Source organism: Malaclemys terrapin, chromosome 6 (genome assembly GCF_027887155.1).
Source record: "Malaclemys terrapin pileata isolate rMalTer1 chromosome 6, rMalTer1.hap1, whole genome shotgun sequence".
Taxonomy (NCBI): Eukaryota; Metazoa; Chordata; order Testudines; family Emydidae; genus Malaclemys; species Malaclemys terrapin.
This window is the reverse complement of record NC_071510.1, coordinates 3,945,829-3,972,041: the sequence shown is the minus strand read 5'-3', so window position 1 is coordinate 3,972,041 and position 26,213 is coordinate 3,945,829. Positions and strand designations below refer to the sequence as shown.

General features: G+C 40.8%; 1 protein-coding gene across 4 annotated transcripts in view; it reads left to right on the top strand.

Annotated features, from left to right (window-relative positions):
• Positions 1 to 22,786, top strand: part of SLC44A1 (solute carrier family 44 member 1) — a 105,887-nt gene extending 83,101 nt beyond the window's left edge. For 2 of the 4 annotated variants that reach the window (XM_054031267.1, XM_054031268.1), the window contains 10 exons: positions 455 to 544; positions 2,505 to 2,644; positions 3,455 to 3,641; positions 7,158 to 7,323; positions 10,755 to 10,911; positions 11,147 to 11,230; positions 13,399 to 13,536; positions 15,404 to 15,640; positions 17,431 to 17,511; positions 20,380 to 22,786. In XM_054031267.1, coding sequence (XP_053887242.1) covers positions 455 to 544; positions 2,505 to 2,644; positions 3,455 to 3,641; positions 7,158 to 7,323; positions 10,755 to 10,911; positions 11,147 to 11,230; positions 13,399 to 13,536; positions 15,404 to 15,640; positions 17,431 to 17,511; positions 20,380 to 20,403 — 1,304 coding nt within the window. In that variant the 3' untranslated portion in view covers positions 20,404 to 22,786. Of the gene's footprint in view, positions 1 to 454; positions 545 to 2,504; positions 2,645 to 3,454; positions 3,642 to 7,157; positions 7,324 to 10,754; positions 10,912 to 11,146; positions 11,231 to 13,398; positions 13,537 to 15,403; positions 15,641 to 17,430; positions 20,357 to 20,379 lie in introns of those variants that run through there. The other 2 variants (XM_054031265.1, XM_054031266.1) reach the window with 1 other exon arrangement.
• The last annotated feature ends 3,427 nt before the right edge of the window (positions 22,787 to 26,213 follow it).

The following is a 26,213-nucleotide window of genomic DNA, read 5'->3' as shown; positions in this document are numbered from 1 at the left end:
TTAAATTACATACATCACAATATCTGCACTTGTTTAGCATGTATGTTTGCATGCAAGTTCTCCTCTGCTGCTCAGAGTTGTGCAGTGTTTTCCCAACTCATGATATTAAACTCACACTTCTGTCATGTCCTCTTGTTTGTTCTATCACTGTCTGAATACATCTGTGTGGCTATGTTTTATATATAGTGTACTATGTAAATGCACACATGCTCTTTTTATTTAGCAGAAGCAGGAATTGTAGAGGCTACCTGACTTTCCTTGTGTATTTGTGTAATAAGTTTGAAAGCCATAGGGGGGAAAATTCCTTTTATAAAAGATTCTATTAATATGCAGTTATCTTTAGAGTAGTGAGTTCAGTTGAACTTCCTCCCCCTTGCTTGCGAAAAACAACACCTTCGTAGCATGTTCCTGTCTGAAATAATTGCTCTGCTTATTATATTTCTCTCTTCTGCAGTGCTGTCCATGATTTTGATGGTGATAATCAGGTACATTTCAAGAGTGCTGGTTTGGATCTTAACAATTCTTGTCGTTTTGGGATCACTTGGTAAGTCTTGTTCATTTCCTTGTTTCTGAGAGCCATGTTCTGATCTCTCTCTCACCCCTCCCCCAATCGCAAGGTTCGTCAGCATCCTACTCAGAGCCACTTCTTCTTTCCTGCTTTACATTGACCTGTCTCCGGGTTCCGTGGGGAAACTGCTATTTTTCTGGCTGAGGAGGACTGGATTAGATTGAGTCATTGCTGCTCCTTACCCAGCCAGACAATTGCTGCACCTCCTGCTAGGTGAATGAGTACGCACACCGCCATGACAACCTGGAGAATGACCCCAGGAATGTATCTAGAATCCGTACACTGCAGTGTAGAGCCCTGTGGGGCAGAGCAGCGAGATCCTTAGGGGTGCCTGAGCTCTGCTCAATACATTTAAGCAGAGGGGAACATGGGTGGTTTTCCATCACTTTTCCTCCTCATTGCATACCTCCTCCAATCCTGGGGACTACTGGGGAGCAGGGGGCTAATTAGGCCCCTAGAGCAAGTAACAGTAGCCTGAAGCTGTGGGATGAATTAGACACGCTGGCTTTAAGATTCCAGAGATTCTTCTACGGAATGTGAATTCCCAGCTGTCCCATTCCGGCTGCTTTCTGGCAGCTTTGATCTACCCCATTAACTTTAAATTTTGTGGAACTGAAGTTTTGTATTGTTGATCTTTAATAATGTCGGCAAAATAATGGGTATGTGGGGGAAGCTAAATTCGGTGATAGCCATGATTTAAGGTTAGGGTTAGAAAAATTTCAGTGGGCCAAGATCACTTAGTTTTTCTGAACTGCCCCACTGACATCTTATTACATGCTGAAAAACTGCACCAAGTGTGAAGACCTTAAAAGTTGTGTTTTGTGAGACACGCTGCTTTGTTTACATCAGTTCATGTTTTTGAAAGTCCCATATGGTCGGCGGCAAATCTGGAATGTCCTGAGTCCCACACCTATCTTTTGAAATGAGTAGAATCAATCAGCTAAGATTTTGGCACGTTAGATAGGCACACTGCAGCTGAGTCTCAAACCTTGAGGTAAGGAGAGGAGAATTGGAGAGAGAAATATCAAAAGAAAAAGGTTAATTCATTGGAGGTATGGAATCCCAGATCAAAGGGACGGTTCTGTCTTGGAAAAATGGCTAGAGCCGGAGAGTGAAATCCTGACCGTATTAAAATCAATGGGAGTTTTGCCATTCCCATTGACTTCAGTAGGGCTGGGATTTCCCCCAGGGAGTTTAATGGGAGACACTTCCCTCTCTTCTCTTTAGCCTTTTATTTTTATTTTTCATTTTCCCATCTCAAGTGAGGTGAGCTGACTCTTCCCCATCACTCCTGCACTTCCAGTGCCTGCATCAGCTCTTCTGGAGGCAGGAACACCTATCTGTGATTTATTTGAGGTGCTGTTTCTGGTATCATGGATTTTCTCCCCTTTCCTTTCTCTCTCGCTGTCTCTTGGTTGTTTCCTTTCCTCTTTCATGGTGGCACTTCTCTCTGAAGTGTTTACCCTTTCACTTATTCACCTTTCTTTGCTCTTCTTGTTTCTCTACATCGTCTCTGGGGCTCCCTCACTCAGTTCTTCCATTTTAATTTCCCATACACCTCCCACCACATCATCATCTGTTCCCTACCCCCTTCCAGTCCTCTAATGCCTGTCATATGGGAGCAGTATCTGTCCTTACTATGCCTCCCCTGACTAGTGGCTTCACCCTGTTCTCTCTAAACCACATGAAATGAGGAGTACTGATCCAAGGGACTGCATGATTTTCAGATGCTCCTAGCAGGGTAGGAGCAGTGCAGGGAGAGCACCTGCTTGAGCCAGAGCACTCCCCCTTTAAAATCCTTCCTTTCAGAATAGCATCAGCCCACTTGGCTATTTTCTATCCGTTTAGACTGTGCTGTGTTTGACTGATTCCATTCTTTGTGTCTGTTCTGTAGAGGGAAATATAGTATTTGTCCTGTCTTTAATTCAAAATATAGGAGGCACAGGAGTATTGTGGTGGCTGTATGCTAAGCAAACAAAGTTTGTCAATGAAACGCTTACTGCTGATCAGCTTCAAGTAGCCAAAGACAATCTTCAGGCCCTCCTGGTCTATGCCATTTCAGCGACTGTCTTCACGGTAAGTGCTTTGTCACTGACAAAATTGTATTCCCTTTTTCTGCCATTCTTCCCATGTTCTTTGGCTTGTCAATGCAGGTTTTGTAATATGTGCATGAAAAATTGAAAGTGCTTCAGAAACAATATCCCTCTCTGTTTGTTGCTGCACTTTCTACTATTAGGCACTGTTCTGGTAGATACACACTCTCCCCTGACATCAGAAGAATAGATTGTAGGGCCTGAACCCACAGCTGGTCTGGGCCACGCTCAGAAGTCACCTGGGACTTCCATGCACAGAGCAGCTTCAAGATTGGACCCTTAATCTGTATGTTCACTTGCACTTGGGTCCTGTTTGTCAGATAAATCAAACATGCAACGCTGAGATGCTACCTCATAATTTCATTTTAGTTAATAATACTTGATACAGGCATGCACTGTAATTAAACCTTTTTATAAACTTATCTGACAAGTTCTCCAGGTTCTGTTTCAAAATATAGGGCAAATTCTGCCCTCAGCTACACCTGTGCAATCCCATTGCTTTTACTCGGTTGCACAATGCAATTGAGTGATAGAATTTGGTCTATAGTCTTGTCAGTCTGAGTGTCAGTTCAAAAAAGTATTTAAAAGGTAGCAGGAGTCACTAAAAGTAGTTTGCATTGATAAATCAATCTCGAAATATTTGATGTAGGATTGAGTCGTGTAAACTTGCAGGGCTTACACAAACTGTTGGAAGTGTGATTGGTTTGCTCTACTTGAAATCCTGTGTTGTTTACTGCACCTGATGGTCTGCTTTTCATCACCTAAAATGTCAGTTGGAAACTTCTCTCCTCAGGTTATCTTGTTCTTGATCATGTTAATTATGCGCAAGCGAGTAGCTCTCACCATTGCCTTGTTCCACGTGGCTGGCAAAGTTTTCATTCACCTGCCACTGCTAGTCTTCCAGCCCTTTTGGACTTTCTTTGCCCTCATCCTGTTTTGGAGCTACTGGATCATGGTCCTGCTTTTCCTTGGCACGACAGGTATGTGGGCACATTGCTTCTTTTGAGTAAACACTAGTACTTCCTTGTACAGACTTTAGATGTAGGTAAAATTTGAAAATAAGAATTGCTGTGCTCTGATATATCCCTTTGACTTTGAATGAGCACAGAGAGCACTTTAATACTGTGTTCTTGTGCACATCTGTATTCATCATCAGGTGTGAAGTTACCCATTGTTTGGTGCCCTGGAAGTGGCTTTCTACCATTATTTTGGCCCTGTTTGATGTGAGGAAGAGCAGCCGCAGGGCTGCTGTAACGTATGCAAGCACTATGTCTCCAAAAGACTGTCATGCTAGCTGGGACCTGTTTGAACACAGTGTGTTCTGGCTATGGCATATTCCATATACAGCGGGGGGCCTACGAAAGGAAGGTGGAGAGTTTATGATACCAGCTTTATGCCACTCTCAGATTTCCCCATGCCAGAGGAATACTTAGCTATCCTGTTAGGGTAGCTTTCAGACTGGATAGTGTCTCATTTTTGGCTCTCATTGATTGCAGAGTTACAGAAATTGAATGCAAAAAAAGCCTGTCAATACATCAGTAAAGACATACATTTTTTAAAAAGTCAGGAAATGTACAACTTCAAAGGAACCCATCAATCTGGTTTTATCTTCAAAAATTAAACTCAGCACATCTTTTGAAATAATGTCCTGCAATTTAAACCATTATTTAAAATATTCAGAAGTGTTATTTCTGTTCCTTTCTGTGTTGAGAGGGTATTTTGGCTGGATCTGAGAGAAACACCACCAGCCATGCTCAGGTCTGTCCCTGGTCCTTCTTCCCCTTCTCTGTGCACACAACCAGCCGCCTGCTGCTTGCAATCTATTCATTTTCAGATCTGCTGCAGCTGTTACTAGTAAACAGTCCCCAGCAGGGCCTGGTGCAACATCAGCAACCTGATAAAGTGCTGTCAAATACACAAACAGAATAATAGAGGAAAAGTGTTCTGCCGTCTTTCAGTTATGGTGATCTTAGGGGTTACTTATAACAATCGCATGAAGAGCAATGTAATTTTCAAGTTAATGGTATTCTCCTGCAGAAATATTAATATAGCCACTTGCCATAATATTCAACATATATGCAATCTCTAATAAAAGGACTAGAAAATACTAGAGACATGCAATGTGAATATGCTAATATTATTGTAGGGGCCATAACTCTGCATTTCTTGACTTTTTTAATATATCTCCTATGACAGTAACATTACATTAACAGTTTTTTGCATTTAATTTTCCTCCTTTTCAGTGTAGAGCAAAGGGTTAAAAAACCCAGTGACGCTCCTCTAAGGACTTAAGGCAGCACAAGCAATTTAGCCACTACTTAAATTGATAAATGCACATTTCTAAAAGGACGCGTGCATGCACAGAGTGTCGCTCAAAACGCAAATGCACAGTAGCCAATTTTCTGTTGTTTGTGACAGTCTTAGGGCTGGTCTACACTAGACAGTTAGATCCACCCTGCTACCTTGCTTGGGGGTGTGAAAAATCCACATGCCTGAGTGACATAATTAAGCCAACCTAAGTCCTTGTGTAGACAGCGCTTCCAACGACTTACCTACTGCCTCTCAGGGAGGTGAATTGACTACAGAAATCACTGTAGGACATATCTACACTGAAGTGCTACAGCTGTGCCGCTGTAGCATTTTAAGTGTAGACATAGCCTTAGGAGGGGACATGCTCCACAGTAATGAGGACTTTACACACCCAGTTTCAAGATAAAGGCCTAGAGGTTCACCTGAGCCCCATAGACATTGCTGTGGCTCAGCAGAGGTACAAGGGTTTGCCTGAATAGAGGAGTTTGTAGGACTGGGGCCTAAAAGTTTCACTGATTTTAGTTAGTTCTGTACAAAACGGTGGCAATAACTTTTCAAAATGGGAAATGTGTATTTCTCAGAAAGTTATAAGCATCTGGGGGAAGGGGGTTTAATGGAACTTGACATTTGAAACGGTATGTTCACTACTTCACAAATGCTCTAATACAATATAGTAATTTTAACACTTTTTAGATCATACAACTATTTCAGCCTAACTGTGGAAAAATAATTGGGATTTTGGGGCCCTGTTTTTAACAAGGGACAGAGCTAATGGAATTTGTTCTTGGTTTTGTTTGTTTTACTGCTATAAGTTTAATTTGAATTATGAGAGGTGATGTTTGTTATCTGGGGAACAATGAGTCACAATATTTTCTTGTACCTGAAAATGGTTGAGGTCCCAATTCTGCATTTTGAGCTGTGCGGGTAGACCCCTACACCCGCATGGACCCAATTGCATCAGCAGGGCCAAAGTTTGGGCTTTAATAATAAAAAGCTTTGCTCAGTTTTAATTGTTGGTAACCTCAGCCCTGGTCCTGCATGTGCCTAATTTTATTCACTGTGAGTTGTCCCATTGATGTCAATGGGACAAAGTGTCAAAACATATTAAAGTTAAGCAAATATTGACGTCTTTGCAGAAACAAGGCCATACATACTATATATCAGTATTTCCCAAACTACTAAAAGCCAAAATGTATAACATTTTTCTAAAAATGAGTCAGAAGAAACTTGTTTTTCCAAATAGTAATTCACTAGAACAAAATTATTTTGGTAGTGGTGTTTGACTTCCAAGATTCATACAAATCTGAAACCATTCACATAAGAGATCTAGTGCAAACCTAAGTGAAAACGCTAATGGCTTTCCATTTGGATCTGTTTTATGCACCTGTTATCTCCATTCTCTGTGTTTTCCTGAACCTCTTCTGCTGTTCACATCATTTTGATGGGTGAGATGGACCTCCACAGTGAGTGCTAATGCTTTTTGAAATAGAGCATCCATTGCCTGAGGAAATCCTGACACAGTGTCAGTGAGCTTATGTGAAAGTGCTCCTTGGATCAGACAAGTCTAATGGGTATTAAAATATGGATAAAATTCTTTGGGAAAAATCTTCTCTTCTCAAACGCTGCTAATATTCTAGCAAATAGATTCTGTTATTCAAATATAGACAAAACACACATAGAAACACTTGCACCATCAAGAAATAGAGGTCACCATTAATGTTGTTTGATCCTAACTAAAAAATATAAATTATGATCTTTAAATAAATTTCTGCAATTTTTGCAAACTATGGATATGAAGGGAGGGTGGCAGAAAATTCAGAACGACTTAGGTATCCTTCCATTACATTTTGGAATAAGAAATCATTCTGCTTCATTTTTTTTTTTTTTTCCCCCAAATTGCCACATAGCTAACAATTTATTTTTTTTTAAGTTGGATGTTGCGTGTGCTCTGAAGAATTTTAAAATCCTTTCTCTGCATAATTTTTAACGGTAATTAATATTTTTGCAGGCTGACACAGCAATATTATCTCCATTATCAACTGTCCAACTACACTGATGTTAACGCTTTATTAGGAGACAGAGCTGTCACTCTTTAAATGATTGAGAGTTATTAGCTGAATTACAAACGATTCCTTCTTTCTAAGTTGATATTGGCTATCTGCCTTCTTTCTCTGATTTGTTCCTAGGTAGCCCTGTCCTAAATGAACAAGGGTTTGTGGAATTCCGGGTTTTGGGCCCTCTACGATACATGTGGTGGTACCATATGGTAGGGCTGATCTGGATCAGTGAATTTATTCTAGCATGTCAACAGATGACTGTAGCCGGGGCTGTTGTGACATACTATTTCACAAGGTGAGAACTTTTCAGACAGCTTTTTCTTAAGAGACCTAGTAACTGAATCATCAAAAATAACTGGGGCCAGAGCTTGTGGTGAAATGAGCAGATGTGCTCTGCCTCGAAGCTGAAAAGCAAAAGCAAACTTCTAAAATCAATAGTGTGTTTAGCTGGTTATGTGCAATTTGAAGATGGTAAGCACCAGAGTCTGGGTTGCCCCTAAGTCCCATATACACAATGAAGACCTAGATGATGCATTTTTTTTAAAAAGTAAAAAGCACTTTGACATTTATCTCTTTTCAGTAATAAAGCTGATAAGCTCCATTTAAATTAAAAGATGATTAGCGCTAATTGACTGGGATTACTTAACTGAAAAATACAGTCCTTTAATTCTTTTCACCCACTCGTTTGTCTGTTTCCTAAGATTACATAAAGTCCCATTAGAAGCCATCATTTTCATATGAATTCAGATTATATACTAATGTTCAAGTGAAGCAAAATATATGTATTAAATCTCCATGTACCATCACTGTGCGTGAGTTCTAATTTGCAAATCATGCTATACTCATATCAGCTAATGCACGTGTATCTCAAGTACAAGGGAGGGATGCATCACATATCCTTAGGATAACTCCTAATTGATAGTATTGCCGTGTTAAAAAATAATGAGAATTAAAAATAAATAAATCTGAGCTTTTTAAAAAAATTTTAAGTCTCTAAGTGCACGGAGATCATGTTTTTAAGCTTTTTTTCTACCACAATAAGGACTAGAAACTTTTTTTTTTTTTTTAAATGCAAGCGGAGGTTCTCAATAACAGAGCTAGGAGATAAGGCTTTAAGAAAAACTCTATCACGCGTCTTGCAATAATTTTTTGAGAATGAGCAACACTGAAGTGATATCGAGTGTTTTTACTAACATACAACTGTTGGCAACATTTTTGATTAAGGAAAGAAATGATGCTATTGAACTTATTCGCCTCTTCTTTTTTTAAAAGTATATCTTTCTAAAGTGAAATTTCTCAAAATGTAACTAACTGATATTTTATAGTTCACTATATATTTGTTTAAAAAAAGAAATCTCTGTGCTCAACAATCTGATAATTTAAGTTACACTTCCCATTCCAAATGGTCTCATAGTAGTTTGCAAACAGTAGAAATACAGCACCTCTGGGAAAATGCAGCTACTTCTGAAGCAGAGGGCATCAGCCGTGATGCACAGCAAGAGTGGTTGGAGTAAGGAAGGAAAATATCAACCCATGACAAAGCCCTTATGCCTTATTAAAATTGCCATAGGGTCGTCAGTGTCCATGCAGAACAGAGCAAGACCTTGGTTTAAATGTTCTCTCATATGAAAGATACCTGACAGTAATTTATTTTCATTGATATCCCTGCTGTGCTGTTTTTACAAATGTACAGTTTTCAAAAATTGTACATAACTAGGAAATACACAGTAGGTAGGAATAGTCTTGCTGCAGCATGTTGCTGGGCTAGATGATTTAAGAGATCTTTTGCATCTCCAACATCTGTGAGTTTATTAACTGTATTTTACCTGAAGGTAAATGAATTTGCTCTTACCTGCTCCCTATCCATCGTCCCTTAATGGGAACTTTGAGTTATTAAATATCCATTTCCCTCTACTACACCTCTACCCCGATGTAACGTGACCCGATATAACACCAATTCGGATATAACGCAGTAAAGCAGCGCTCCGGGGGGGCACGCTCAGGCGGATCAAAGCAAGTTCGATATAACGCAGTTTCACCTATAACACGGTAAGATTTTTTGGCTCCCAAGGACAGCGCTATGTCGGGGTAGAGGTGTACTTTGCTTTCTTGCATATTAAAGTGTGGTTCTAGTCTGAAAAGTGACTGTGAAAATGGTATACTGGGGTTCCACATTGTTAATGATTTCTAGATCAATGTACATATCTTCCATTTAGGAAGATTTTTGTTTAACTGCTAGCCCTGCACTCTCACCTAGGGCTCTGAAAGCCAAGATGGGCTCTTTGCATTTCATGCAATGCTACCAGTCATAAGTAGGCTCAGCAGAATTCGGGTTTTTTTTTATTATTTTGATGGATAATATCAATGTTCATTTCAAGCATTTCATTCCATCTTTATTTATTTAAATTTTCACAGTTGAGGGGAATGAAGGGGAAAGGTCAGACTTATTTAACGACAGTAGACAATGAAAATCAGAAAGTTAGTTTTTATAAACACGAGTTGTCAACATCCTCTTGTCAAAATATACAAAGCAAACATCCTTAAATCAAACTCAAGCAGCATTTTTCTTACTCTGCTATTATGTGTGTATGTGTGTGCTTGTGGTGAAATTGACATTTATCAATATCTACTGGTAAAAATGTAATGCTTCCAAGCCTAGCCATAAGGTTCTTCTGGCCAGATTAGGCCCTCCGTTACACTTGTACAAGCCAATTGCCGCCTTCCATTTGCACAGGTATAACTGGTTGGAACTGGGGAAACTGTTTTTTGCAAGAAGAAATAGAATCCAGCTCACTGAAAACTGACTTCAGAATGCTAATAGGAGCCAAAAGTTGTAAAAACATTTTTTCCTCACTGAAGTCAGCATGAATCAGTACATGCAGGGAGCAGGTCTGTGGAATTAGAAGGTGCCACTTTTTTATATTTTTCAAGTGAAACCGCCCTTAAGAATAGGTTTCCCTAAATTCAGGGGAGGTATTTTATTATTGGAACACTGACAGTTCAATAACATTAATCCTATGATACTTTTATCACTGAGTTTATTTTTTTAATACTTATTGAGTGCTCTTTCACTAAATGCTGAATGAAGCCTCCGTAGAGAGGGAAATAGTGATGGTTTGCTTTAGAGAAATACGAATGATAAGAATACATTTCTTAATAGCTGTACCAGAAGACTGTGCATTCAGCTCTTATAAATAAATCCCTATTTCCCCTTATAAATACATCCTTATAAATACTTTGTTACAGCACTGTATTTTGTTTTAATACTTAATACGTGTTTCCCTGGCTGTGTGGATATGTATATTCAGAAATGCAAATGGTCTGAAAACAGCTTTTGTGTAATGAACGTATATATGCTTTTTCCAATATATAAAATAGGGAAAATCCTAAAATAAATTTGGGGGAGAGGAGGGAAAGACTTAAAAATGTTTGAATTAGACATTCATAGAAGTGTAGAGCTTAAAAAATTGATTGGTTAGGTGTAACTATAGTGCAGGCAAGTGTCCCCTCACAGACTCATCCTTTTCCTGCTATTACATTAGAGCTAATACTGCTATGGACCCTGCTTCTCAATGAATCAGCAATGTCCACTGAAGACCAGAATGAGACCACCAAATTGCTTTTCACCTGTGAACGCAGTCAGAATTTGTCTGTAGCTGGTTTTTCTCATCTAAAGTCCATATTGATGATACTGCTTTATTTTATTTCTCTGATGATTTTCCACAGGGAGAAAAGGAATCTGCCATTTACTCCTATTCTGGCATCAGTAAATCGTCTTGTCTGTTACCACCTAGGAACAGTGGCAAAAGGTTCTTTCATTATCACATTAGTGAAGATTCCACGAATGATCCTTATGTATATTCATTCCCAACTCAAAGGAAAAGTAAGGGAAACCTACTTCTTATTAAAATACTGGGTTCCAAATGCTTGAAATTTGATCCTAAATTTTGACCAAAAAAGTAAGTGTGTGAGTGTGCATGAAACTTAAGGGCTGATTTCAGAATATTCAGCCCTTAAAGTATAGCCCATGCATTTGAATGTAATGATCGTCCATGTTCTTTATCCTTTGGGTTTTTTTTATTGTACCTGTTTTTTTTCCCCCCTTGTTGCCATGCTAGGAAAATGCCTGTGCTCGATGTATGCTGAAAGCTTGCATCTGCTGCCTTTGGTGTCTAGAAAAGTGCCTGACTTACTTAAATCAGGTAAGATTTTATATATTTTGACTTTTTATATAAAGGCTGACAACTTATGTGATTGAGGAAGGCTAGTCTGAAACCAGAAGATGGGGTAATTTTTTCCTGAAGTTGACACATGTTAAATTGTACTTTGGAACTTGATTGAACCTATGTACTTCAGTCATGTCCCCATTACTGAAATTAAAGTACATTGTGATCTCACTGAGGCTCATTACATTCGTCCTCATTTACAGCGCCTGTGTGAAAAATTGTCCCAATTCCTCTTTCTGGAAAAGACATTTTGTCCTTTAAAAATGACTAATTGTGTCTAAGCAATATAGCATTAGATTTTAATGGTTGAATACAACCCTCCCAGCACCCACTTTCCTCAGGTACATTTAAGTTTGAAAGTGTATATATGGTAACAGAGTGTGGAGCTTTTCTCCTTTTTAATATTTAAGCATCACATATTTGAGAAAATGTATTTAGAATCATAGACTTTAAGGTCAGAAGGGACCATTATGATCATCTAGTCTGACCTCCTGCACAACGCAGGCCACAGAATCTCACCCACCCACTCCTATAATAAACCCCTAACCTGTGTCTGAGCTATTGAAGTCCTCAAATCGTGGTTTAAAGACCTCAAGGTGCAGAGAATCCTCCAGCAAGTGCCCCGTGCCCCGGAGGAGTCTCTGTACCTTGAAGTCTTTATTTCTTTTAAGTCACTCTCTTCTTTTAGGGCTATGTCTACACAGCAGATGGGGGGTGCGTTCCCATCTCAGGTAGATGTATACACACTAGTTCTGCTTGACTAGTGTGCTAAAAATAGCAGGGTAGTTACGGCAGGTTGGGCTAGTGCCAGAGTCTAACCATGTCTGAGATCCTAAGTATGTACTCAGGTGGCTAGCCCAAGGGGCCACCTCGGCTGTCACGCTGCTATTTTTAGCGTGCTAGCTTGAGCAGAGCTGTCACGGGTACATGGACCTGAGCTGAGAAATATACCTCCCAGCTTCTGTGTACCATTCTCTAAAGAAGGGAAATGACTGTGAATTGTGATGGGTTGTTTAGTCATATCTGTTTCCTTGTGGGAGAGCTGTGCTGTAATCTGTTAATATATATCTCTCTTTTACTATTGTTCAATTTGTTTCTCAAATTTGAGACACACATTTTGTGTAATGGAGCTCCTCCATCTTTGATTTCATAAACCTACACAATTGAGCTCGCTCACAAAGATATCTGGGTTCACACTCTCCCATTGGGTCAGATTAAAGCCATACAGAACTTGTAGTGCTTGTAGAACCACAAGATATGTTTTTGGAAGCTGCCTTATTCGAAGCTTGGTTTTCAGAGTGGTACCATAAAGTTCTAGCCTGGGCATAGTCCTGGCCTGCTGTCAGCAGGCCTTGTTTTTGAATGCTCTTGATGAAGATGATTAGTGTGTAATTATTGGAAATTGTCTTTGTTACCCTTGACTTACGTATTCAGTGATGCTGGACAGAACTAGAAATGCTTTCTTTTTCAACATCTAGAAAGCAACTTCTCTGAAACAGCTGACCCTCAAACTATTGTATGTCCTGAGAGAGAGAGATTTTTGTCCAGCTGCTTATCGTGGTAGTAATGCCGTTGCTCACCTCCTACTCCTGCAGAGAGATTCCAAATTCTTTTTCCATTAGCATTTTGGTGTGAAACTGATATATATGTGGCAAGAATAAGCAAGGCAGGTGGAAAAATCGTTATTCCCTCCGATATTGTTCTCTGTCTATTGATTCAACCACTCCGCTGGGGGGACTTGGTTCAGCAGCTTCAAGGTGAGCAGAGACTGTCTCAAGATCCAGCACAAACCCTTGCCGTTTTGGTGTATGAAATCAGCAGTGAGCATGGACGGGATTTTTCATTACACAGTTCCTTTCCTCCCTAATTCTGGGATGGGGCTGATTGTCTTGAAAGTGAGTGTCATGTTACTGAGTCCTCATTATTTCTTGATTAGATTTGTACCTTTAAAGATCTCTTATTAAATCAAGTGTCTCATGACATTGTGCTTTCTGTTGTGGAAGGGGATGGGCGGAGAAAGTCTTGTTGCTGTAACAGATGATTTCTTGGTAGGTAGGTAGATATTGGGAACATGAGCTGTGGGGAACGTTGAAGGAAAGGGGACAGAGTGTCTGTGACTAATTCTTCATTTTGCTTCCCCCCAGAATGCATACACAGCCACAGCTATCAACAGCACCAACTTCTGCACCTCAGCAAAGGATGCCTTTGTCATTCTAGTGGAGAATGCTCTGCGAGTGGCTGCTATAAACACAGTGGGAGACTTCATGCTGTTCCTGGGAAAGGTATGCCGAAGGGGTGTACTGTTACAGACCTGGAACAAGTCTGCTTGCTCTCAGAAACCTTCCCTGTGCTTGCACTCCGGCTACAATGTGCCTCTGAGCGCTTGTTTTCCCACTGCCTACTGCTGTGACCCATCCCATCCTGCTGCTTCTGCTCAGGAACATGGGTTAGAAGGAATTGAGCAGGAAAGGGGAATGTAAAAGAACCTCTGGATGGTGGTGAGTGAGACAGGTCAGAAAGTGCACATTGCCGGGGTTCAGCTAAAAATTCCAATTTCTTGTCATCAAACATATTCTGGCTTTTGGTTCCTTTGGCAACTGAAAAGCTGAAAAAAGTCTGGCCAGGAGTTTTTGGTTTTCCAATGAAAAATCTAAAATGTAAGGAAAGCAGACACTTCCCCTAACAACTTGTTTAATCAAACCCTCAATTTTCCTTCAGAAAGAAGTTCATATATTTTCGACCAGCCCTCGTAGTAGGGGTGGAGTGGGAGGCAGCGGGACCTTGTATTGGCAGCTGGGAGTTGCCCAAGTGGGAGTAAAGAGGAAAAAGTTGGGACCAAGTATATTCCAGGGTAGAAAGATTACTAAGCACTGTTGTTGCAGCTCAGTTTTCTATTTCTTTAGGAAAAACCAGAACCCAGTAAGTTACTGTTACACCTGGGCTGACTTTTTGTGTTCTTATTTACTAACCTACTAAATGCTAGTCCCACTGCATCAGCTGTAGCCCCACAAGTACCCGTCAGCATTGGGGCCCTTCATGGAATGAACTGTCTATCCTCCATGCACGTCTCTCCGTGTAATAAATCAGATTACAGTGGGCTGAACTCTAAGTGTGGTTTTCTAATCCAGTAAATAAACTAATCAATACAGAGTGATGGGAATGAGCACATAATGAAGATACAGGTGCCTTGGGGGTATTGAAGTGAACACTGCAGTTCTCTGGAGTAGTCTAACATTCTAGGAAATGTCTCCATGAAAAAATGGCCTTCACATCATTGGATGAACAGAAGGGTGTCAGTAATGCTTAAATAAGCAGTGCAAACTACCAAACAACAGTGTTGGCTCTATGCTGCTGCCTGGCCAACCCAGCTCTTCTTTCAGCCTAATTCAATATCTGAATAATACAGTGGAAACTGACCTATTTTGCAGTGTTTGATTTTTAAATGCAGAGGCATGGTGTATTGTTCATAAAAACTACATTGACACCTAGTATGACGTTTCTTAGAGCCACTCATGCTAATTTTTGGGAAACTACCTGAAAGATATGTAGAAATGCCTTGCGCTGTTAAAATCAGAGTTAGAAATAATGCTTAGTTTACAGTGGGGCCCTAGTACACAAGGTCATTCTTAGCAGCCTTCCTGTTGCAAATAGGAGGGACTGGAACAAGCTGAAGGGATATTTTGACTAAGTGTGTGTCTGCAAGCAAAATTATTATAAAGCATATTAATTGGTGGATCTGGTTATATTAATTTTTATATTGTGTACAAAGTACAGACCTAGAACTGATTCCTGACCCGAGGAGTTTATAATTTGAATAAACCGACAACACAACAGAGTAAGGTTCTGTCTTTTTTTTTTTTTTTCCTGGAGCAATGGGTGAGTGGCAGGTTTGTATTTATTTATGTGATTAGCTTTGGGGCTTTGAAGAGATGGTATTCTTCTCTGTGCAGGCCCAGCATTGAAAACAGCTCTGGCTGGATCCAGCAGTATGTGGGGTTTTAGAAGCATTTAGTGTCTTGTGGTGGAATCAGTGACATAGTAGCATCCAGTTCTCCTATACCTGTGAGACTAAAGTGTGTGCACACGTACATGAAAAATAATCCAACGGCTTCTGCAATCCTTCTTGTCTTTCTGTTTTCTTTGCTTCAGGTACTGATCGTTTGCAGCACAGGCTTGGCGGGGGTTATGTTGCTGAACTACCAGAGGGATTACACAGTGTGGGTGCTGCCTCTCATCATCGTCTGCCTCTTTGCTTTCCTGGTTGCTCACTGCTTCCTGTCAATTTATGAAATGGTCGTGGATGTCCTCTTCTTATGTTTTGCCATTGATACAAAATACAACGATGGAAGCCCTGGTAGAGAATTCTACATGGATAAAATTCTCATGGTAAGTTAGTTTTCCTCCCCTCTCCCTTGAGTCAAAGGAACTCTACTGTTGATAGAGAATTTAGTGCAAGCTTCTGATGCCATTCAGCACAAAAATCCCAGGGTCAGCCTTTTTTAAAGACCTTTCTCTTGGGTCCAGAAGACAGTATGACTAACGTCAGTAGTGCCCAGGTTGGGGTTTCTTACCCAGACCGGCAGACCAGCCTTTGCTCAGACAGCGTCTCTCCTAGTCCTCAAATAGCAGCACTTACAGTCCCTCCCTGAGTACGGGTCTGAGCCCGAGTTGCTATTAGCATCTCATTTGACAGGGACAAAGTAGGCCATGTTACAGTTACACTATGTCTACACTGGAGACCTACAGCGCCACAGCTGTACCCATGCAGCTGCGCCACTATCAGAACGGCTACACCACAGACCTACGCCAACAGGAGAGAGCTTTCCCATCGACAGAATTAAACCACCCCAATGAGTGGCGATAGCTATGTCGGTGGGAGAAACTGTGCACCCGACCACTTAGGCCGGTGAAACATATGTCGCTGAGGTGTGTGGGTTTTTTCACACCCCAGAGTGACATACGTTTTGCTGACATAAGTGGTAGTGTAGACGTGGTCTTAGTTTCTTAATTTAGATGTTCCCCCTCATCCCCCCATGTACATCTGATGTACTAGAAATGGGGAAGTAAAAATCCTCTTAAAGCCAACATTAGACTGAATTCAGTGCTAAGAGAGAATTTCCTTGCTCCTGTTTCTCTACCTGCTCTGCATAGCAGCCATGAAGTCCATTCCTCACTTCACATGAAATGTATTCTCATGCATAAACCAGAGACAGACTCAAATCCAATTATTCTTAACATTCTGATTTCTGAATACTTGTTGGGAAGTGTGTCAGGATTTTAACCCTAAACCTCTGTTGTGTAGTGCTTTAGGTTGTATAGTACGTAATACTAGCTGATCCCATTGATATCAAATGTAGAATAATAATTGAAAATACCTTACACTCACGTAGCACAGGTAATTTAGTAAGATCACGATATATAATCTAGCACAAGAAACTTAGAAAGATCACACTGTGTGCGCGTGCGTGTGTGCAGAGAATCAATGTTCAGATTGGCCACAGAATTGTAAACAACAAAGGGATGCGGTAGATATCAAAGTACATGGCATGGAACTTCCTACCTGATGCCTTCACCTTTACAATAGAAAGATGTATTGAAATACTACAGAACTATAGCATATCTGCTGATATCTTTAATAGCAGGGTCTAATGCCTGGCTTCTTCCATTTGATGTTATAACAAATGGGAAAGGCCGTGTCCATGGCGGGGGGGAAATCTCACAAGACGAGACCCTGGATGTGCAAAAGTTTTGAGAAGTTGTGTTCTGAGGGATTAAGGAAAACTAGAAGGCATTGCTAGAAGTAAAAACAAAATCCCTGTATATTTTTTTCTATTACAACGGCTTGATAGAGCTGTAACACTACATACTGTTTTCACTGGACAGACTGTAGTGGCTGGGGTCTGTATTTATTTTGTGCCAGTCATCAGAATGTGGATGCCAGGGATGGGTGGGGGTATGGTTAATACTGTCTGTAAGGATCTTTTGAGTGCCAAAGGGGTAAGAGACGGAGGGAGGCGGTATCTCTTGTTTTTGTGTTCACTTCTTGGGGCAGAACAGATTACTTTTTGTGACATTGTCAGGGAATTTTATATGTGAGCCATAGGCTTGCACATTCCCTGGATGCTTCAGTATACAACCAGTGGAAGAAAGATTAAGCCACTTGACTTATTTTGCAGGAATTTGTGGAGAACAGTAGAAAATCAATGAAAGAAGCTGGCAGGGGAGGTGGAGCTGAAGGCAGAGAGCTAAAACCAATGGTAGGTGCAGATGAGGAGGTGGCCATCCTCCAAGAATTTCACTTTTACTTCCTCTCCCTCTCTGTCTTTACTGACTGCACTTCTTCAGGGGAAGTTTTTGTTCTTTGTATCACTCAAGATGTTCTGCTTTTTCTGTTTGTGAGCTTGCCTATCACCTGGATGGCAGAGTTTTTGTCACAGCTGAGACCATCTCCTGTAAAAGTAAGCTGAAAGGAACTGTATCTTGTGACATAGAACTACAGTGGAAGAGTCAGTTGAATTAGGATCAGGATTGCAGCAGTGCCCACAACATGCTAGGTGGTACATACAGAAGATCTGTGGGGCAGGGAGTGTAATTAATTACTATCATAGCCCAACTTACTCCTCTTTCCATTGGTGAACTAAATTCTTAATTTTGCATTCAGCATAAAAGCCTGAAGGACACTTGTGAGCTGTATCCTAAAACAATGGGGCCATGCACTTCAGGGGCATACCAAATTATGTTAAACTGTGGCGAGGGATTGGATACAGTGATTCCTTTCAACCTGCTTAAAATAACATTTCTCCCAGTTGTTTGTTTTTTATTGCTAACTATTTATGTTGCTGTCTCTTGCGCTCTCTATTTCCATCTCACATTGTCAGATACAGGGACAATGCATCACTTATGCTTCTGAAGTCTTAACCACCACCTGTTTTCACTTACGCTGTGCCTGTTTGAAAGGCATTGCATGTTTAAGTATCCTGTAATAAGGAACATCTGTAACTAATACAGATAATGGAGTTCTCCATCTTGCAAGGTGAGCTTGGGACTCGGAGAACTGGGAGCCAGGCTTTCTGTGTATAAAAGATGGGCAGGTATGACTGAACTAGGTAGAGATGAGTCTGTTAATACTGACACTAGAACAGTGCCATAGGGTATAGTGGGGTTTATGTTGATTCCTCCAACAGTAGGTAGTAACGCTCTTAAATCATAAAAAGTTATGAAATCCAAATACATTTCCGTATAGTAGAAAATTCCTTTTTAATATGGCATATATAAAGGCATGCTGTGCCAGCACTTTGATCTAGAAAGATTGAATTCCTGCTCTCTGATTAACCCTGGAGCTGTGAGGAGTGTTATGCAAAGTTATGTATACAATCAGTTCTAGCATATCCAACCTAGATTATAAATAGTCTTTCATTATTATTGGGAGGAATAGCTCAGTGGTTTGAGCATTGGCCTGCTAAACCCAGGGTTGTGAGTTCAGTCCTTGCGGGGGCCATTTAGGGATCTGGGGCACACAAAAAAACCAAACTGTCAGGGACAGTATTTGGTCCTATTAGTGAAGGCAGGGGACTGGACTTGATGACCTTTCAAAGTCCCTTCCAGTTCTATGAGATAGGTATATCTCCATATATATTATATTATTATTATTATTTTATTATGGGTGCCAAGATCTCATTACTGTTGTCGTCTCTAGAACTGTGCAGAGTAATTCCCATGCACAACTTCCACAGCGTATAGACACTTAGTCCAGTGACAGTGGTTTGGCTCACTTATTGTGACCTGTGTGGTTTCGTTCCCTTGCACAGTCTTCTGAAAGGCCAACATTTTAGCTATGACTGGCCTTTCTCCACCTTAAAGTATTTGTTAAAGCATAAGTGCTGTTGTATATCTAAATATAGGATAAGAACGTTTTCATATGTATGATCTACCATTTCCTTCAAGGAGTAATTCCAACTAAGTGAACATTAGAAGCTACTGCTGGGATTTTCAAATCTATCTAAGGGTATTCACAGCTCCCATTAAAATTAGTGGGAATTTGCTTAGAGGATTTGGACAGCTGCCTTGAAAGTCCTAACCTAAAGCTTTTTACTCCACTCCCAGTTCAGAGTACTGCTTTACATCAAGTAGTGTCCTAAGAACATCCACCTTATAGCTAGTGCACACTGCGAAAGATGCTAAAAGCTGTTGGTCCAGCACTTTGGGGCTTCAGCTCGGTTCCTCAGCCGAATTTGGGTACCTGTGAAGACAGGCTGAGCATCCACACTGCCACAGCCTTCAGAGGGAAGTCAGGCCTCTTGTTTAGGAACCTAACTTTAGGCCACTCAGGTTTTGAAATTTATCTTTTAGTCCCTTACAGAGGATTGCTAGAGAGATGGTGCGAGCCTGGGACAGGAAGGCAGGAACTCCTACATTGTATTTTCAGTACTGATGCTAACTTGGTTGCCTTCCACAAATCATCGGGCCATATTTTCTGAAGTGGCTTCCAAATTTTGGGTGCCTAATTTCAGCTGCAGGGAATCCAGACAAGCAGGACAACCCTCATATGAATAACAAGAACATGCAGAGCTCTAGTAGTTAGTGCTGACCTTTCGGAAAGGATCTAAAACCTCATGCCACAGGGTTGAAGCTCATCTCTAACTATTAGAGAGTAGGATAAAAGCTTCATGTGGGGGGCGGGCAGATTATCCTACATCTGCCTAATGTGAAGTTTGTTGCACCTTTCTCTGAAGGCCATTATCAGAGACGGTACTGGACAAGATGGACCATAGTTCTGATCTGATCCAGCATTTCCTCTCTTCCTAAAGTTGAGTACCCAAAAATTAAAGGCCACTTTGGGGAGTTTGGGCCTTCACTGCTTTGCCTCGGTTCCCTCATTTATAAAGTAGAGGGAATCTCTCTCAAAAGTGTGGAGGATTAGTTCAGAAATTTAAATGGCTACCTAGAATTACACTTCTTAAAAATCTGAGTGGAAACATTTAGGAGTTGTCATTTCTAAAGAGACTGTCTAGGTTCAAGAACAAGGCTTTTCAAACTTTACTATTTGTAGTGATCCTTTTGGATCAATTTCTTCAATTGTCCATTGACATGTGTCTAAGACTGTACTGTATGACTTTGTTTTCTAGGCCTCTGGAGCAAGTTCATCTTGAAACTAGCCAGCCATTATGGAACCCATTGACATTCCAAAACACTATATATAAATAAGCAGCCAAAATCAGAAAAGGAACAGGGATTTAATACTTTTTTTAATGATTATTTTTGTGAAACATGTACTCTTTTCATACGGGTGGCTTTTACAAGCAACTTTATCATTGTTCCTTTTTTTAATCATTGTGGTCATGGAAATGTTAAGATTCTTATCTGATTAAGATACAATCTAGAGGAGGAATCAGTTATTTTAAAAAAAAATTAAATCAAGACTTTTGGTTAGAGTATCAGATTTATCAGGTGTCCCTCAAAATTGAAATGTAACCAAGAATTACCTTTAAATCAGCTCATTTAGGATTTTATATTTAAACTCAGATGCATCAGTGACTTCTGGGGAAATGTTTCAGATTTAAAAAACAATTAAAATTTTAGGGGCTTTTAAAAGGGTTTCAATGAGAGTCATAATTATAACTCATTTGTAGTCAGTCATTTTACCCACCAACCCTATTGGGGCCTAGTGGGGTTGCACATTGTTTTGTTTATAAATTTCAGATATCAAAATAACCAACTCCTCAGGTATTTAGATGTTGTGGGAGCCCCTGTATTTCTATGAAAGAGAAATTAGAAAATGGGAAAGGATGAGTTTTATATGCAACTGTTTTCCGTTTTACTTTATTTTTCCCTTTGAGTTCAGTAGCCTGCTTTGCACTTCATAAGGCTCCTTTGAAGGGTATGGATTCTCCAAACGAGCAGTTGAACAAACTGATCATTAAAACTCCGCCTTAGCCATACTCCTCATGGTTCATTCATGACTAGATATAAGGATGCTGGACATGGGGAGAGAAACAAACTGTACAAAGAGTATTGGAAGTTGTTTTTATTTAACTCCAGAGAGATTTGGGAAGTGTAAATGTAAATGACCAGGCCTGGGCTGTTTTCTCATTCCCGTTAGTATGTGCTGTAACCGGCGGGTAAAACCGGAGAGGGTAGATAAACATTTCTTTGGAAATGACACTGCCATGGTATCTAAAGTTCTCCACTAACCATAAGAGAACTTGTTCAGTTTAATTCGTGAGTGTTTAAAACTTTTCATTCCTGAAGCTTACCAGATATGAATGCTAATACTCCATTGTTCAGCTTATTGTAATGGTAAATGCTTAGTGTATTTGCTAAAAACTCATGATCTGTTCATGCGATATACTCCTTTTTGTTACAATTTTTTAAGAAAACTATTTTTGTTAATGTAAAGTAAATATTTCAGAGCAGAATTTTTAAACTTATTGCACTAAAGACAAGCTCTGTAAGAATAGATAATGCCTCAATGGTTTGTTCGCTCCATACAAGAAAATCTTTTGAAAGAGAGCAGCCCTTCAGCTAAGCTTTGCAAATGGATTACAGAGGGATGTGTGGAGAAGCATACGATTAATGCCACCAGGGTTTGCTTATGTGCTTCCTTTCAAAGGATCAGACCTTTAAACTGCTGCCGAAGGGAAAAGGCATCCTGTAGTTTTTTAATTAATGAGTGCTCTTAACAGTTCCAGTGGTAGCTAACTACTTCTGTTTTGTTTCTGTAAGTCATTTGATACTTCTTGCAATAAAAATCAGGATGAATAAAAGGATTTACCCTTATCATAACACAGACCAAACAGTATGAATATAAATAAACTGTAGCTGTTTGATTGCAAAAAACTGGCTTAGGCTCTGATCCTGCAAACACTTATGCAACTGTTTAGCGTTATTCAAGGAAGTAGTTCCATTGACTTCAGCAGGACCGCTCATGTAAGTCAAGTTATACACCTGTGTAAGCATTAACTGGATCAGGGCTTTAGTCTGGGATTTTAAATGGAGCAGTGGTTAGGTCTCTCAATGTAAATTACATGCATCTGTCAGGATGTCTCGGAGGCATTAGGGCAGCCTTCTCTTGTGCCCGGAAGGAGGCTGCTGCATCAACGGCCAGAAGTGCACTGGAGTTTGGAGACTCAGAATACTTGCCAAGATCAGTGGGGTTTGGCAGCGAGTTCAATACTGGCTCAGCAGGAACCTAGGAGCTGGATTCCAAAGCTAAGAAAAGGATTGTCGTGTGCCTAGCTACTCCACAGAAACCGCAGCTTACACCCTGCTTCTGAAGACAGCATTTGACGTGCTCTGACGGAAGTCTTGGATTCTCCTCACTTTGATGACCTAACATCATATTCCTGCCATGACAAGTTCCACAACTTTGGGTTCTCTGCTCCCTGGAAGCTGTGGGGGAAGGGGGTGCTTTTCAGTTAACTTACAACTGGAACTGTAATCAGAAACAGAGTTTGTATTTTTGTATAACTTGCCTGTGCACCATTTTTATAACAGGGCCTGTTTTACAAATAAATTGGTTTTATTATCACAGTGTGTAGAAGTAGTTATGGACAATACTTTTGTATGGGTAGCTGTAATTTTCAAGTTATCTATCATGATAAAGTTCTTAATCAATTCAAGTGTACCATTCCTTAGCGTATCTCCAGCATGCTTAGCTTCTCAGTTACAAAGTAGGGTCATGCCTTACTGAACTATCCCAAATGCCCTGGCTGTTCAAAAGCATTCCTTTCCCAGGCAGGCTTTCTAGTGGCACTTCAGTGTTTTGGATGCTCTTTGAAACTTACTTTTGCAGCAGACTACACGCTGCCCTCTTCCTCCCTAGTCCCTCCTTTGTGTGTGGAGAGAGAGGTGGAAAACAAGTCTCTAGAGAAAGTTGCTTGCAGAGCAAGTTTTAGACGCTCGTTGCCTGTCCTGATAATGAGGGTAGTGGGAATGTGATTTCTCCTGCAGTAATATCTACACGTGGCAGCTGAAATGCTGGGCACTGCCAGTGATAAAGGATTTGGACACTTCTTCCTATCTGGTTATCAAAGCTAGTGTCAGTGCTACCATTCCCCCCTATACTGGGCGACGCTTACTGGCGAGGGGGTGGCTCAGAAGGATAAAGTTGGGGAAGCCATCTCCCCTGATGCTTAAAACCTCTGCCTAAGCAAGAAAGATTAGAGATTCAGCCAGGTCAGCTTGGATTTAAAATCCTAGCCTGGGTGAATGACCGCACATCTGGATTGTAGCACGTTATGCAACATATTCCTAGCTTTGGTCACAGAAGACCTGTTTGCTGCACTTCAGGTGGAGGCCGAGCAGTGTCCGGCCCTTCTTGCCTCCCCCTGTTCTTTAAGGACAATGTGCTGGCCACAGGGAGAACACACGTACCTGCAGAAAAGCTCTCATTTCTATATTTCTCTTTCAGCATAGGGGCAGCTGCGCACCAGCCCCCCTTTGCCCCACTGACCTCAGCATGTGCCAAGGGCATCCTCGCCTCCCCAAGGCAGTGATTCAGGAGATCACCTGGACTAAATGGGGGGATTTAAGGTGCTTCCCCACCACTTATCTCCTGCCTGAGACCATCCCCTCTTCCTCACAGCAGTTGCAGTCATTGCAGTCGCCATACCGCCACCTGTGAGATCTCCGCGCGGCTCCACAGCTAGCCTCTAAGCATGTGATGCGAACAACTCAAGATGCATCCCCAGCCCCTGTTCTTAGTTTGATTCCTGGGGTTGCATTCAACCCCAAGTGTGCCCGTTGGCAGGGCTGTCTTATGTACAGCTTTCATTTGGCTCTGTAGCTCGAGAGAGTCTTGTTGTTCGGTGTCTCCCTTCTTGGTCACGCACTAAGTGGGGCTCACTCAACCTGGAAAATCCAGTTATGGGCTCACAGCCAATCTCGGGCTTCTCCAGTAGCTTCTGTATAACTCCCTCTGCTGGCGATAGCTGCCTTTGAAAGGGCTTTCCCCACAAGCAGCAACTCCCTTGCAACAAGATGCCCCCTTTTTCGGAGATGCACACTGGCTGGTGGCTCTCCCAATGTAGAATGGTAGAGACAAGAGTCCCAGCTGAGTCAAATGTTCGACCAACTGATCTGCCAGGATTTGAGTTTCTTTTTAACGTGCCCTCATGACATGCACTTTAATGGCTTGCTCTGAGCAGTTAAAATGTATTCTATGAATGTATGTTGTGGATTCAGAGTAAGATGCATATAGCAGACTTTTGTATAGTATATAATCACCAAACAGTGATCATTCTGGTCTTCATGCATATTACACATTGTATTGAGTAATAGTCATTTAAGAAGTACTGTGGACCAGATCTAAGAGTGGGTATCTAACTTCAAGTGCCCAGTTTTGAAAGTCTTGGCCTGGGCTTATATGGTCGCTATTTTCCTAAATCTAAGCATCAGTTTCATAAAGTGTTTGTTAGTAATAGGTCCTGAGCTACATTATGGCTGAACAAAGCCTGTAGTTTTTCAATTTAATAGTCCCAAACCCAGCTCTAAAACTAACAGATTTGTCTGAAACATTGTGCACACTCTGATAACAAAGACATTCGGTTAAGTCACTTTTAAATGTAATTTTTTTTAAAACAATGTCTTTGTTGACACTTGCTGTTAATATTGCCTATGGGCAGAGACTAGTACATTTCTCTGTTTCATATGCTGTCTAGCCACTGTGTTCTCAAGCTGCTTTCCTTTCTGGATAGATTAGAGAGGGCTGGGGTCTCAACTCTTTTGTTTGTAGCCTGGGATGTGTTCTGGAAAACACTGAGAACCGTTGGTGTACCACAGTGCTGCAAAGTTTAACTTCAACGTAGCAAGAGAATGCAACCAAGCCAAAACGATTTTCAGTGACATTCTAAAATCACGAAAATACTTTTCTAGTCCCATTAAGCTATTTGACTCCATTTATTTTTTAAATAGATATAGCCACCTACCATTCTCTTTAACGAATGAAACAATTAAAACCCTTGGGGCAACTTTTCTCCCCAAAGGGGAAAACATGCAAATTATAATGCTCTGAATATACCTGTTTTCTACAGGATATTTCAGAGGAATTAGAACAGATAGTTGTCTGGAATTTCCATAGGGAATCAGCCAAAATCCTATAAAAATAGTTGGTGGAAATTCTATTAAAAACACAAATTACCAAGTACTATGGGGTCAAAACCTGTTTCTTACTGCTGAAATTGGTTCCAATTGATGTTCAAATAAATGAAGCGGGATGTTGGACATACCTTAACAAAGAACTCAAAGTGCTGCAAGGTTTTACAGCAGAACCACCACCAGTCTTGAAAACTGAACTGCAATGCTTTAAATAAATTCAAAGAATGCTTTGACCTCTGAATTATTTGATGGAAGACATAGGTAGATTAAATTACAAGCAGCAGACAATTTAAAACTACCTTAAGGTTGTTTTCTCTGCAGCAGTTAAAGGCATCACTGACCCCTAGAACAGCAATGCCTGCATTTCTACAGGTATTAACTTGCACGAGATGGGACAGTGCTTCTCTGGACAAGTACAAATGTGTTTTGCTGGGATTTTCAGAAGAGTTTAGGAATGCAATTCCCGTTGAAAGTCAGAGGGAGTTTCATACCTCACTCCATTAGCCTCCTTTGCTCTTAATGCAAAAATACTTCACTTACTAGAATGTTGGGATTGCGTAGACCTTTACCAGGAGAGTGAGAGCCCAGGTGTAAGTTAGGGGACCTACACAGCAGAAAAAGGCCAGAGAGGCAGTCAGCGAGGTCTCTTCACTGTGGAGTAATATTCCTAACAAAGCAATGCAACTTAACACGAGCAGAATAAAAAGAACCCTCCAACCCTCCTTCCCTGGAACATCTGTGCAAAAAGAGAGGGAAAGCTGAGCTACAGTTCACACTTTGTTCGCTAGGAGCCAGGTAGTCATCCTGTGCCCGTCACCTCAGGATTATTCATGTTTGTCAACAGCTCCTAGATCACAGGCGCAGC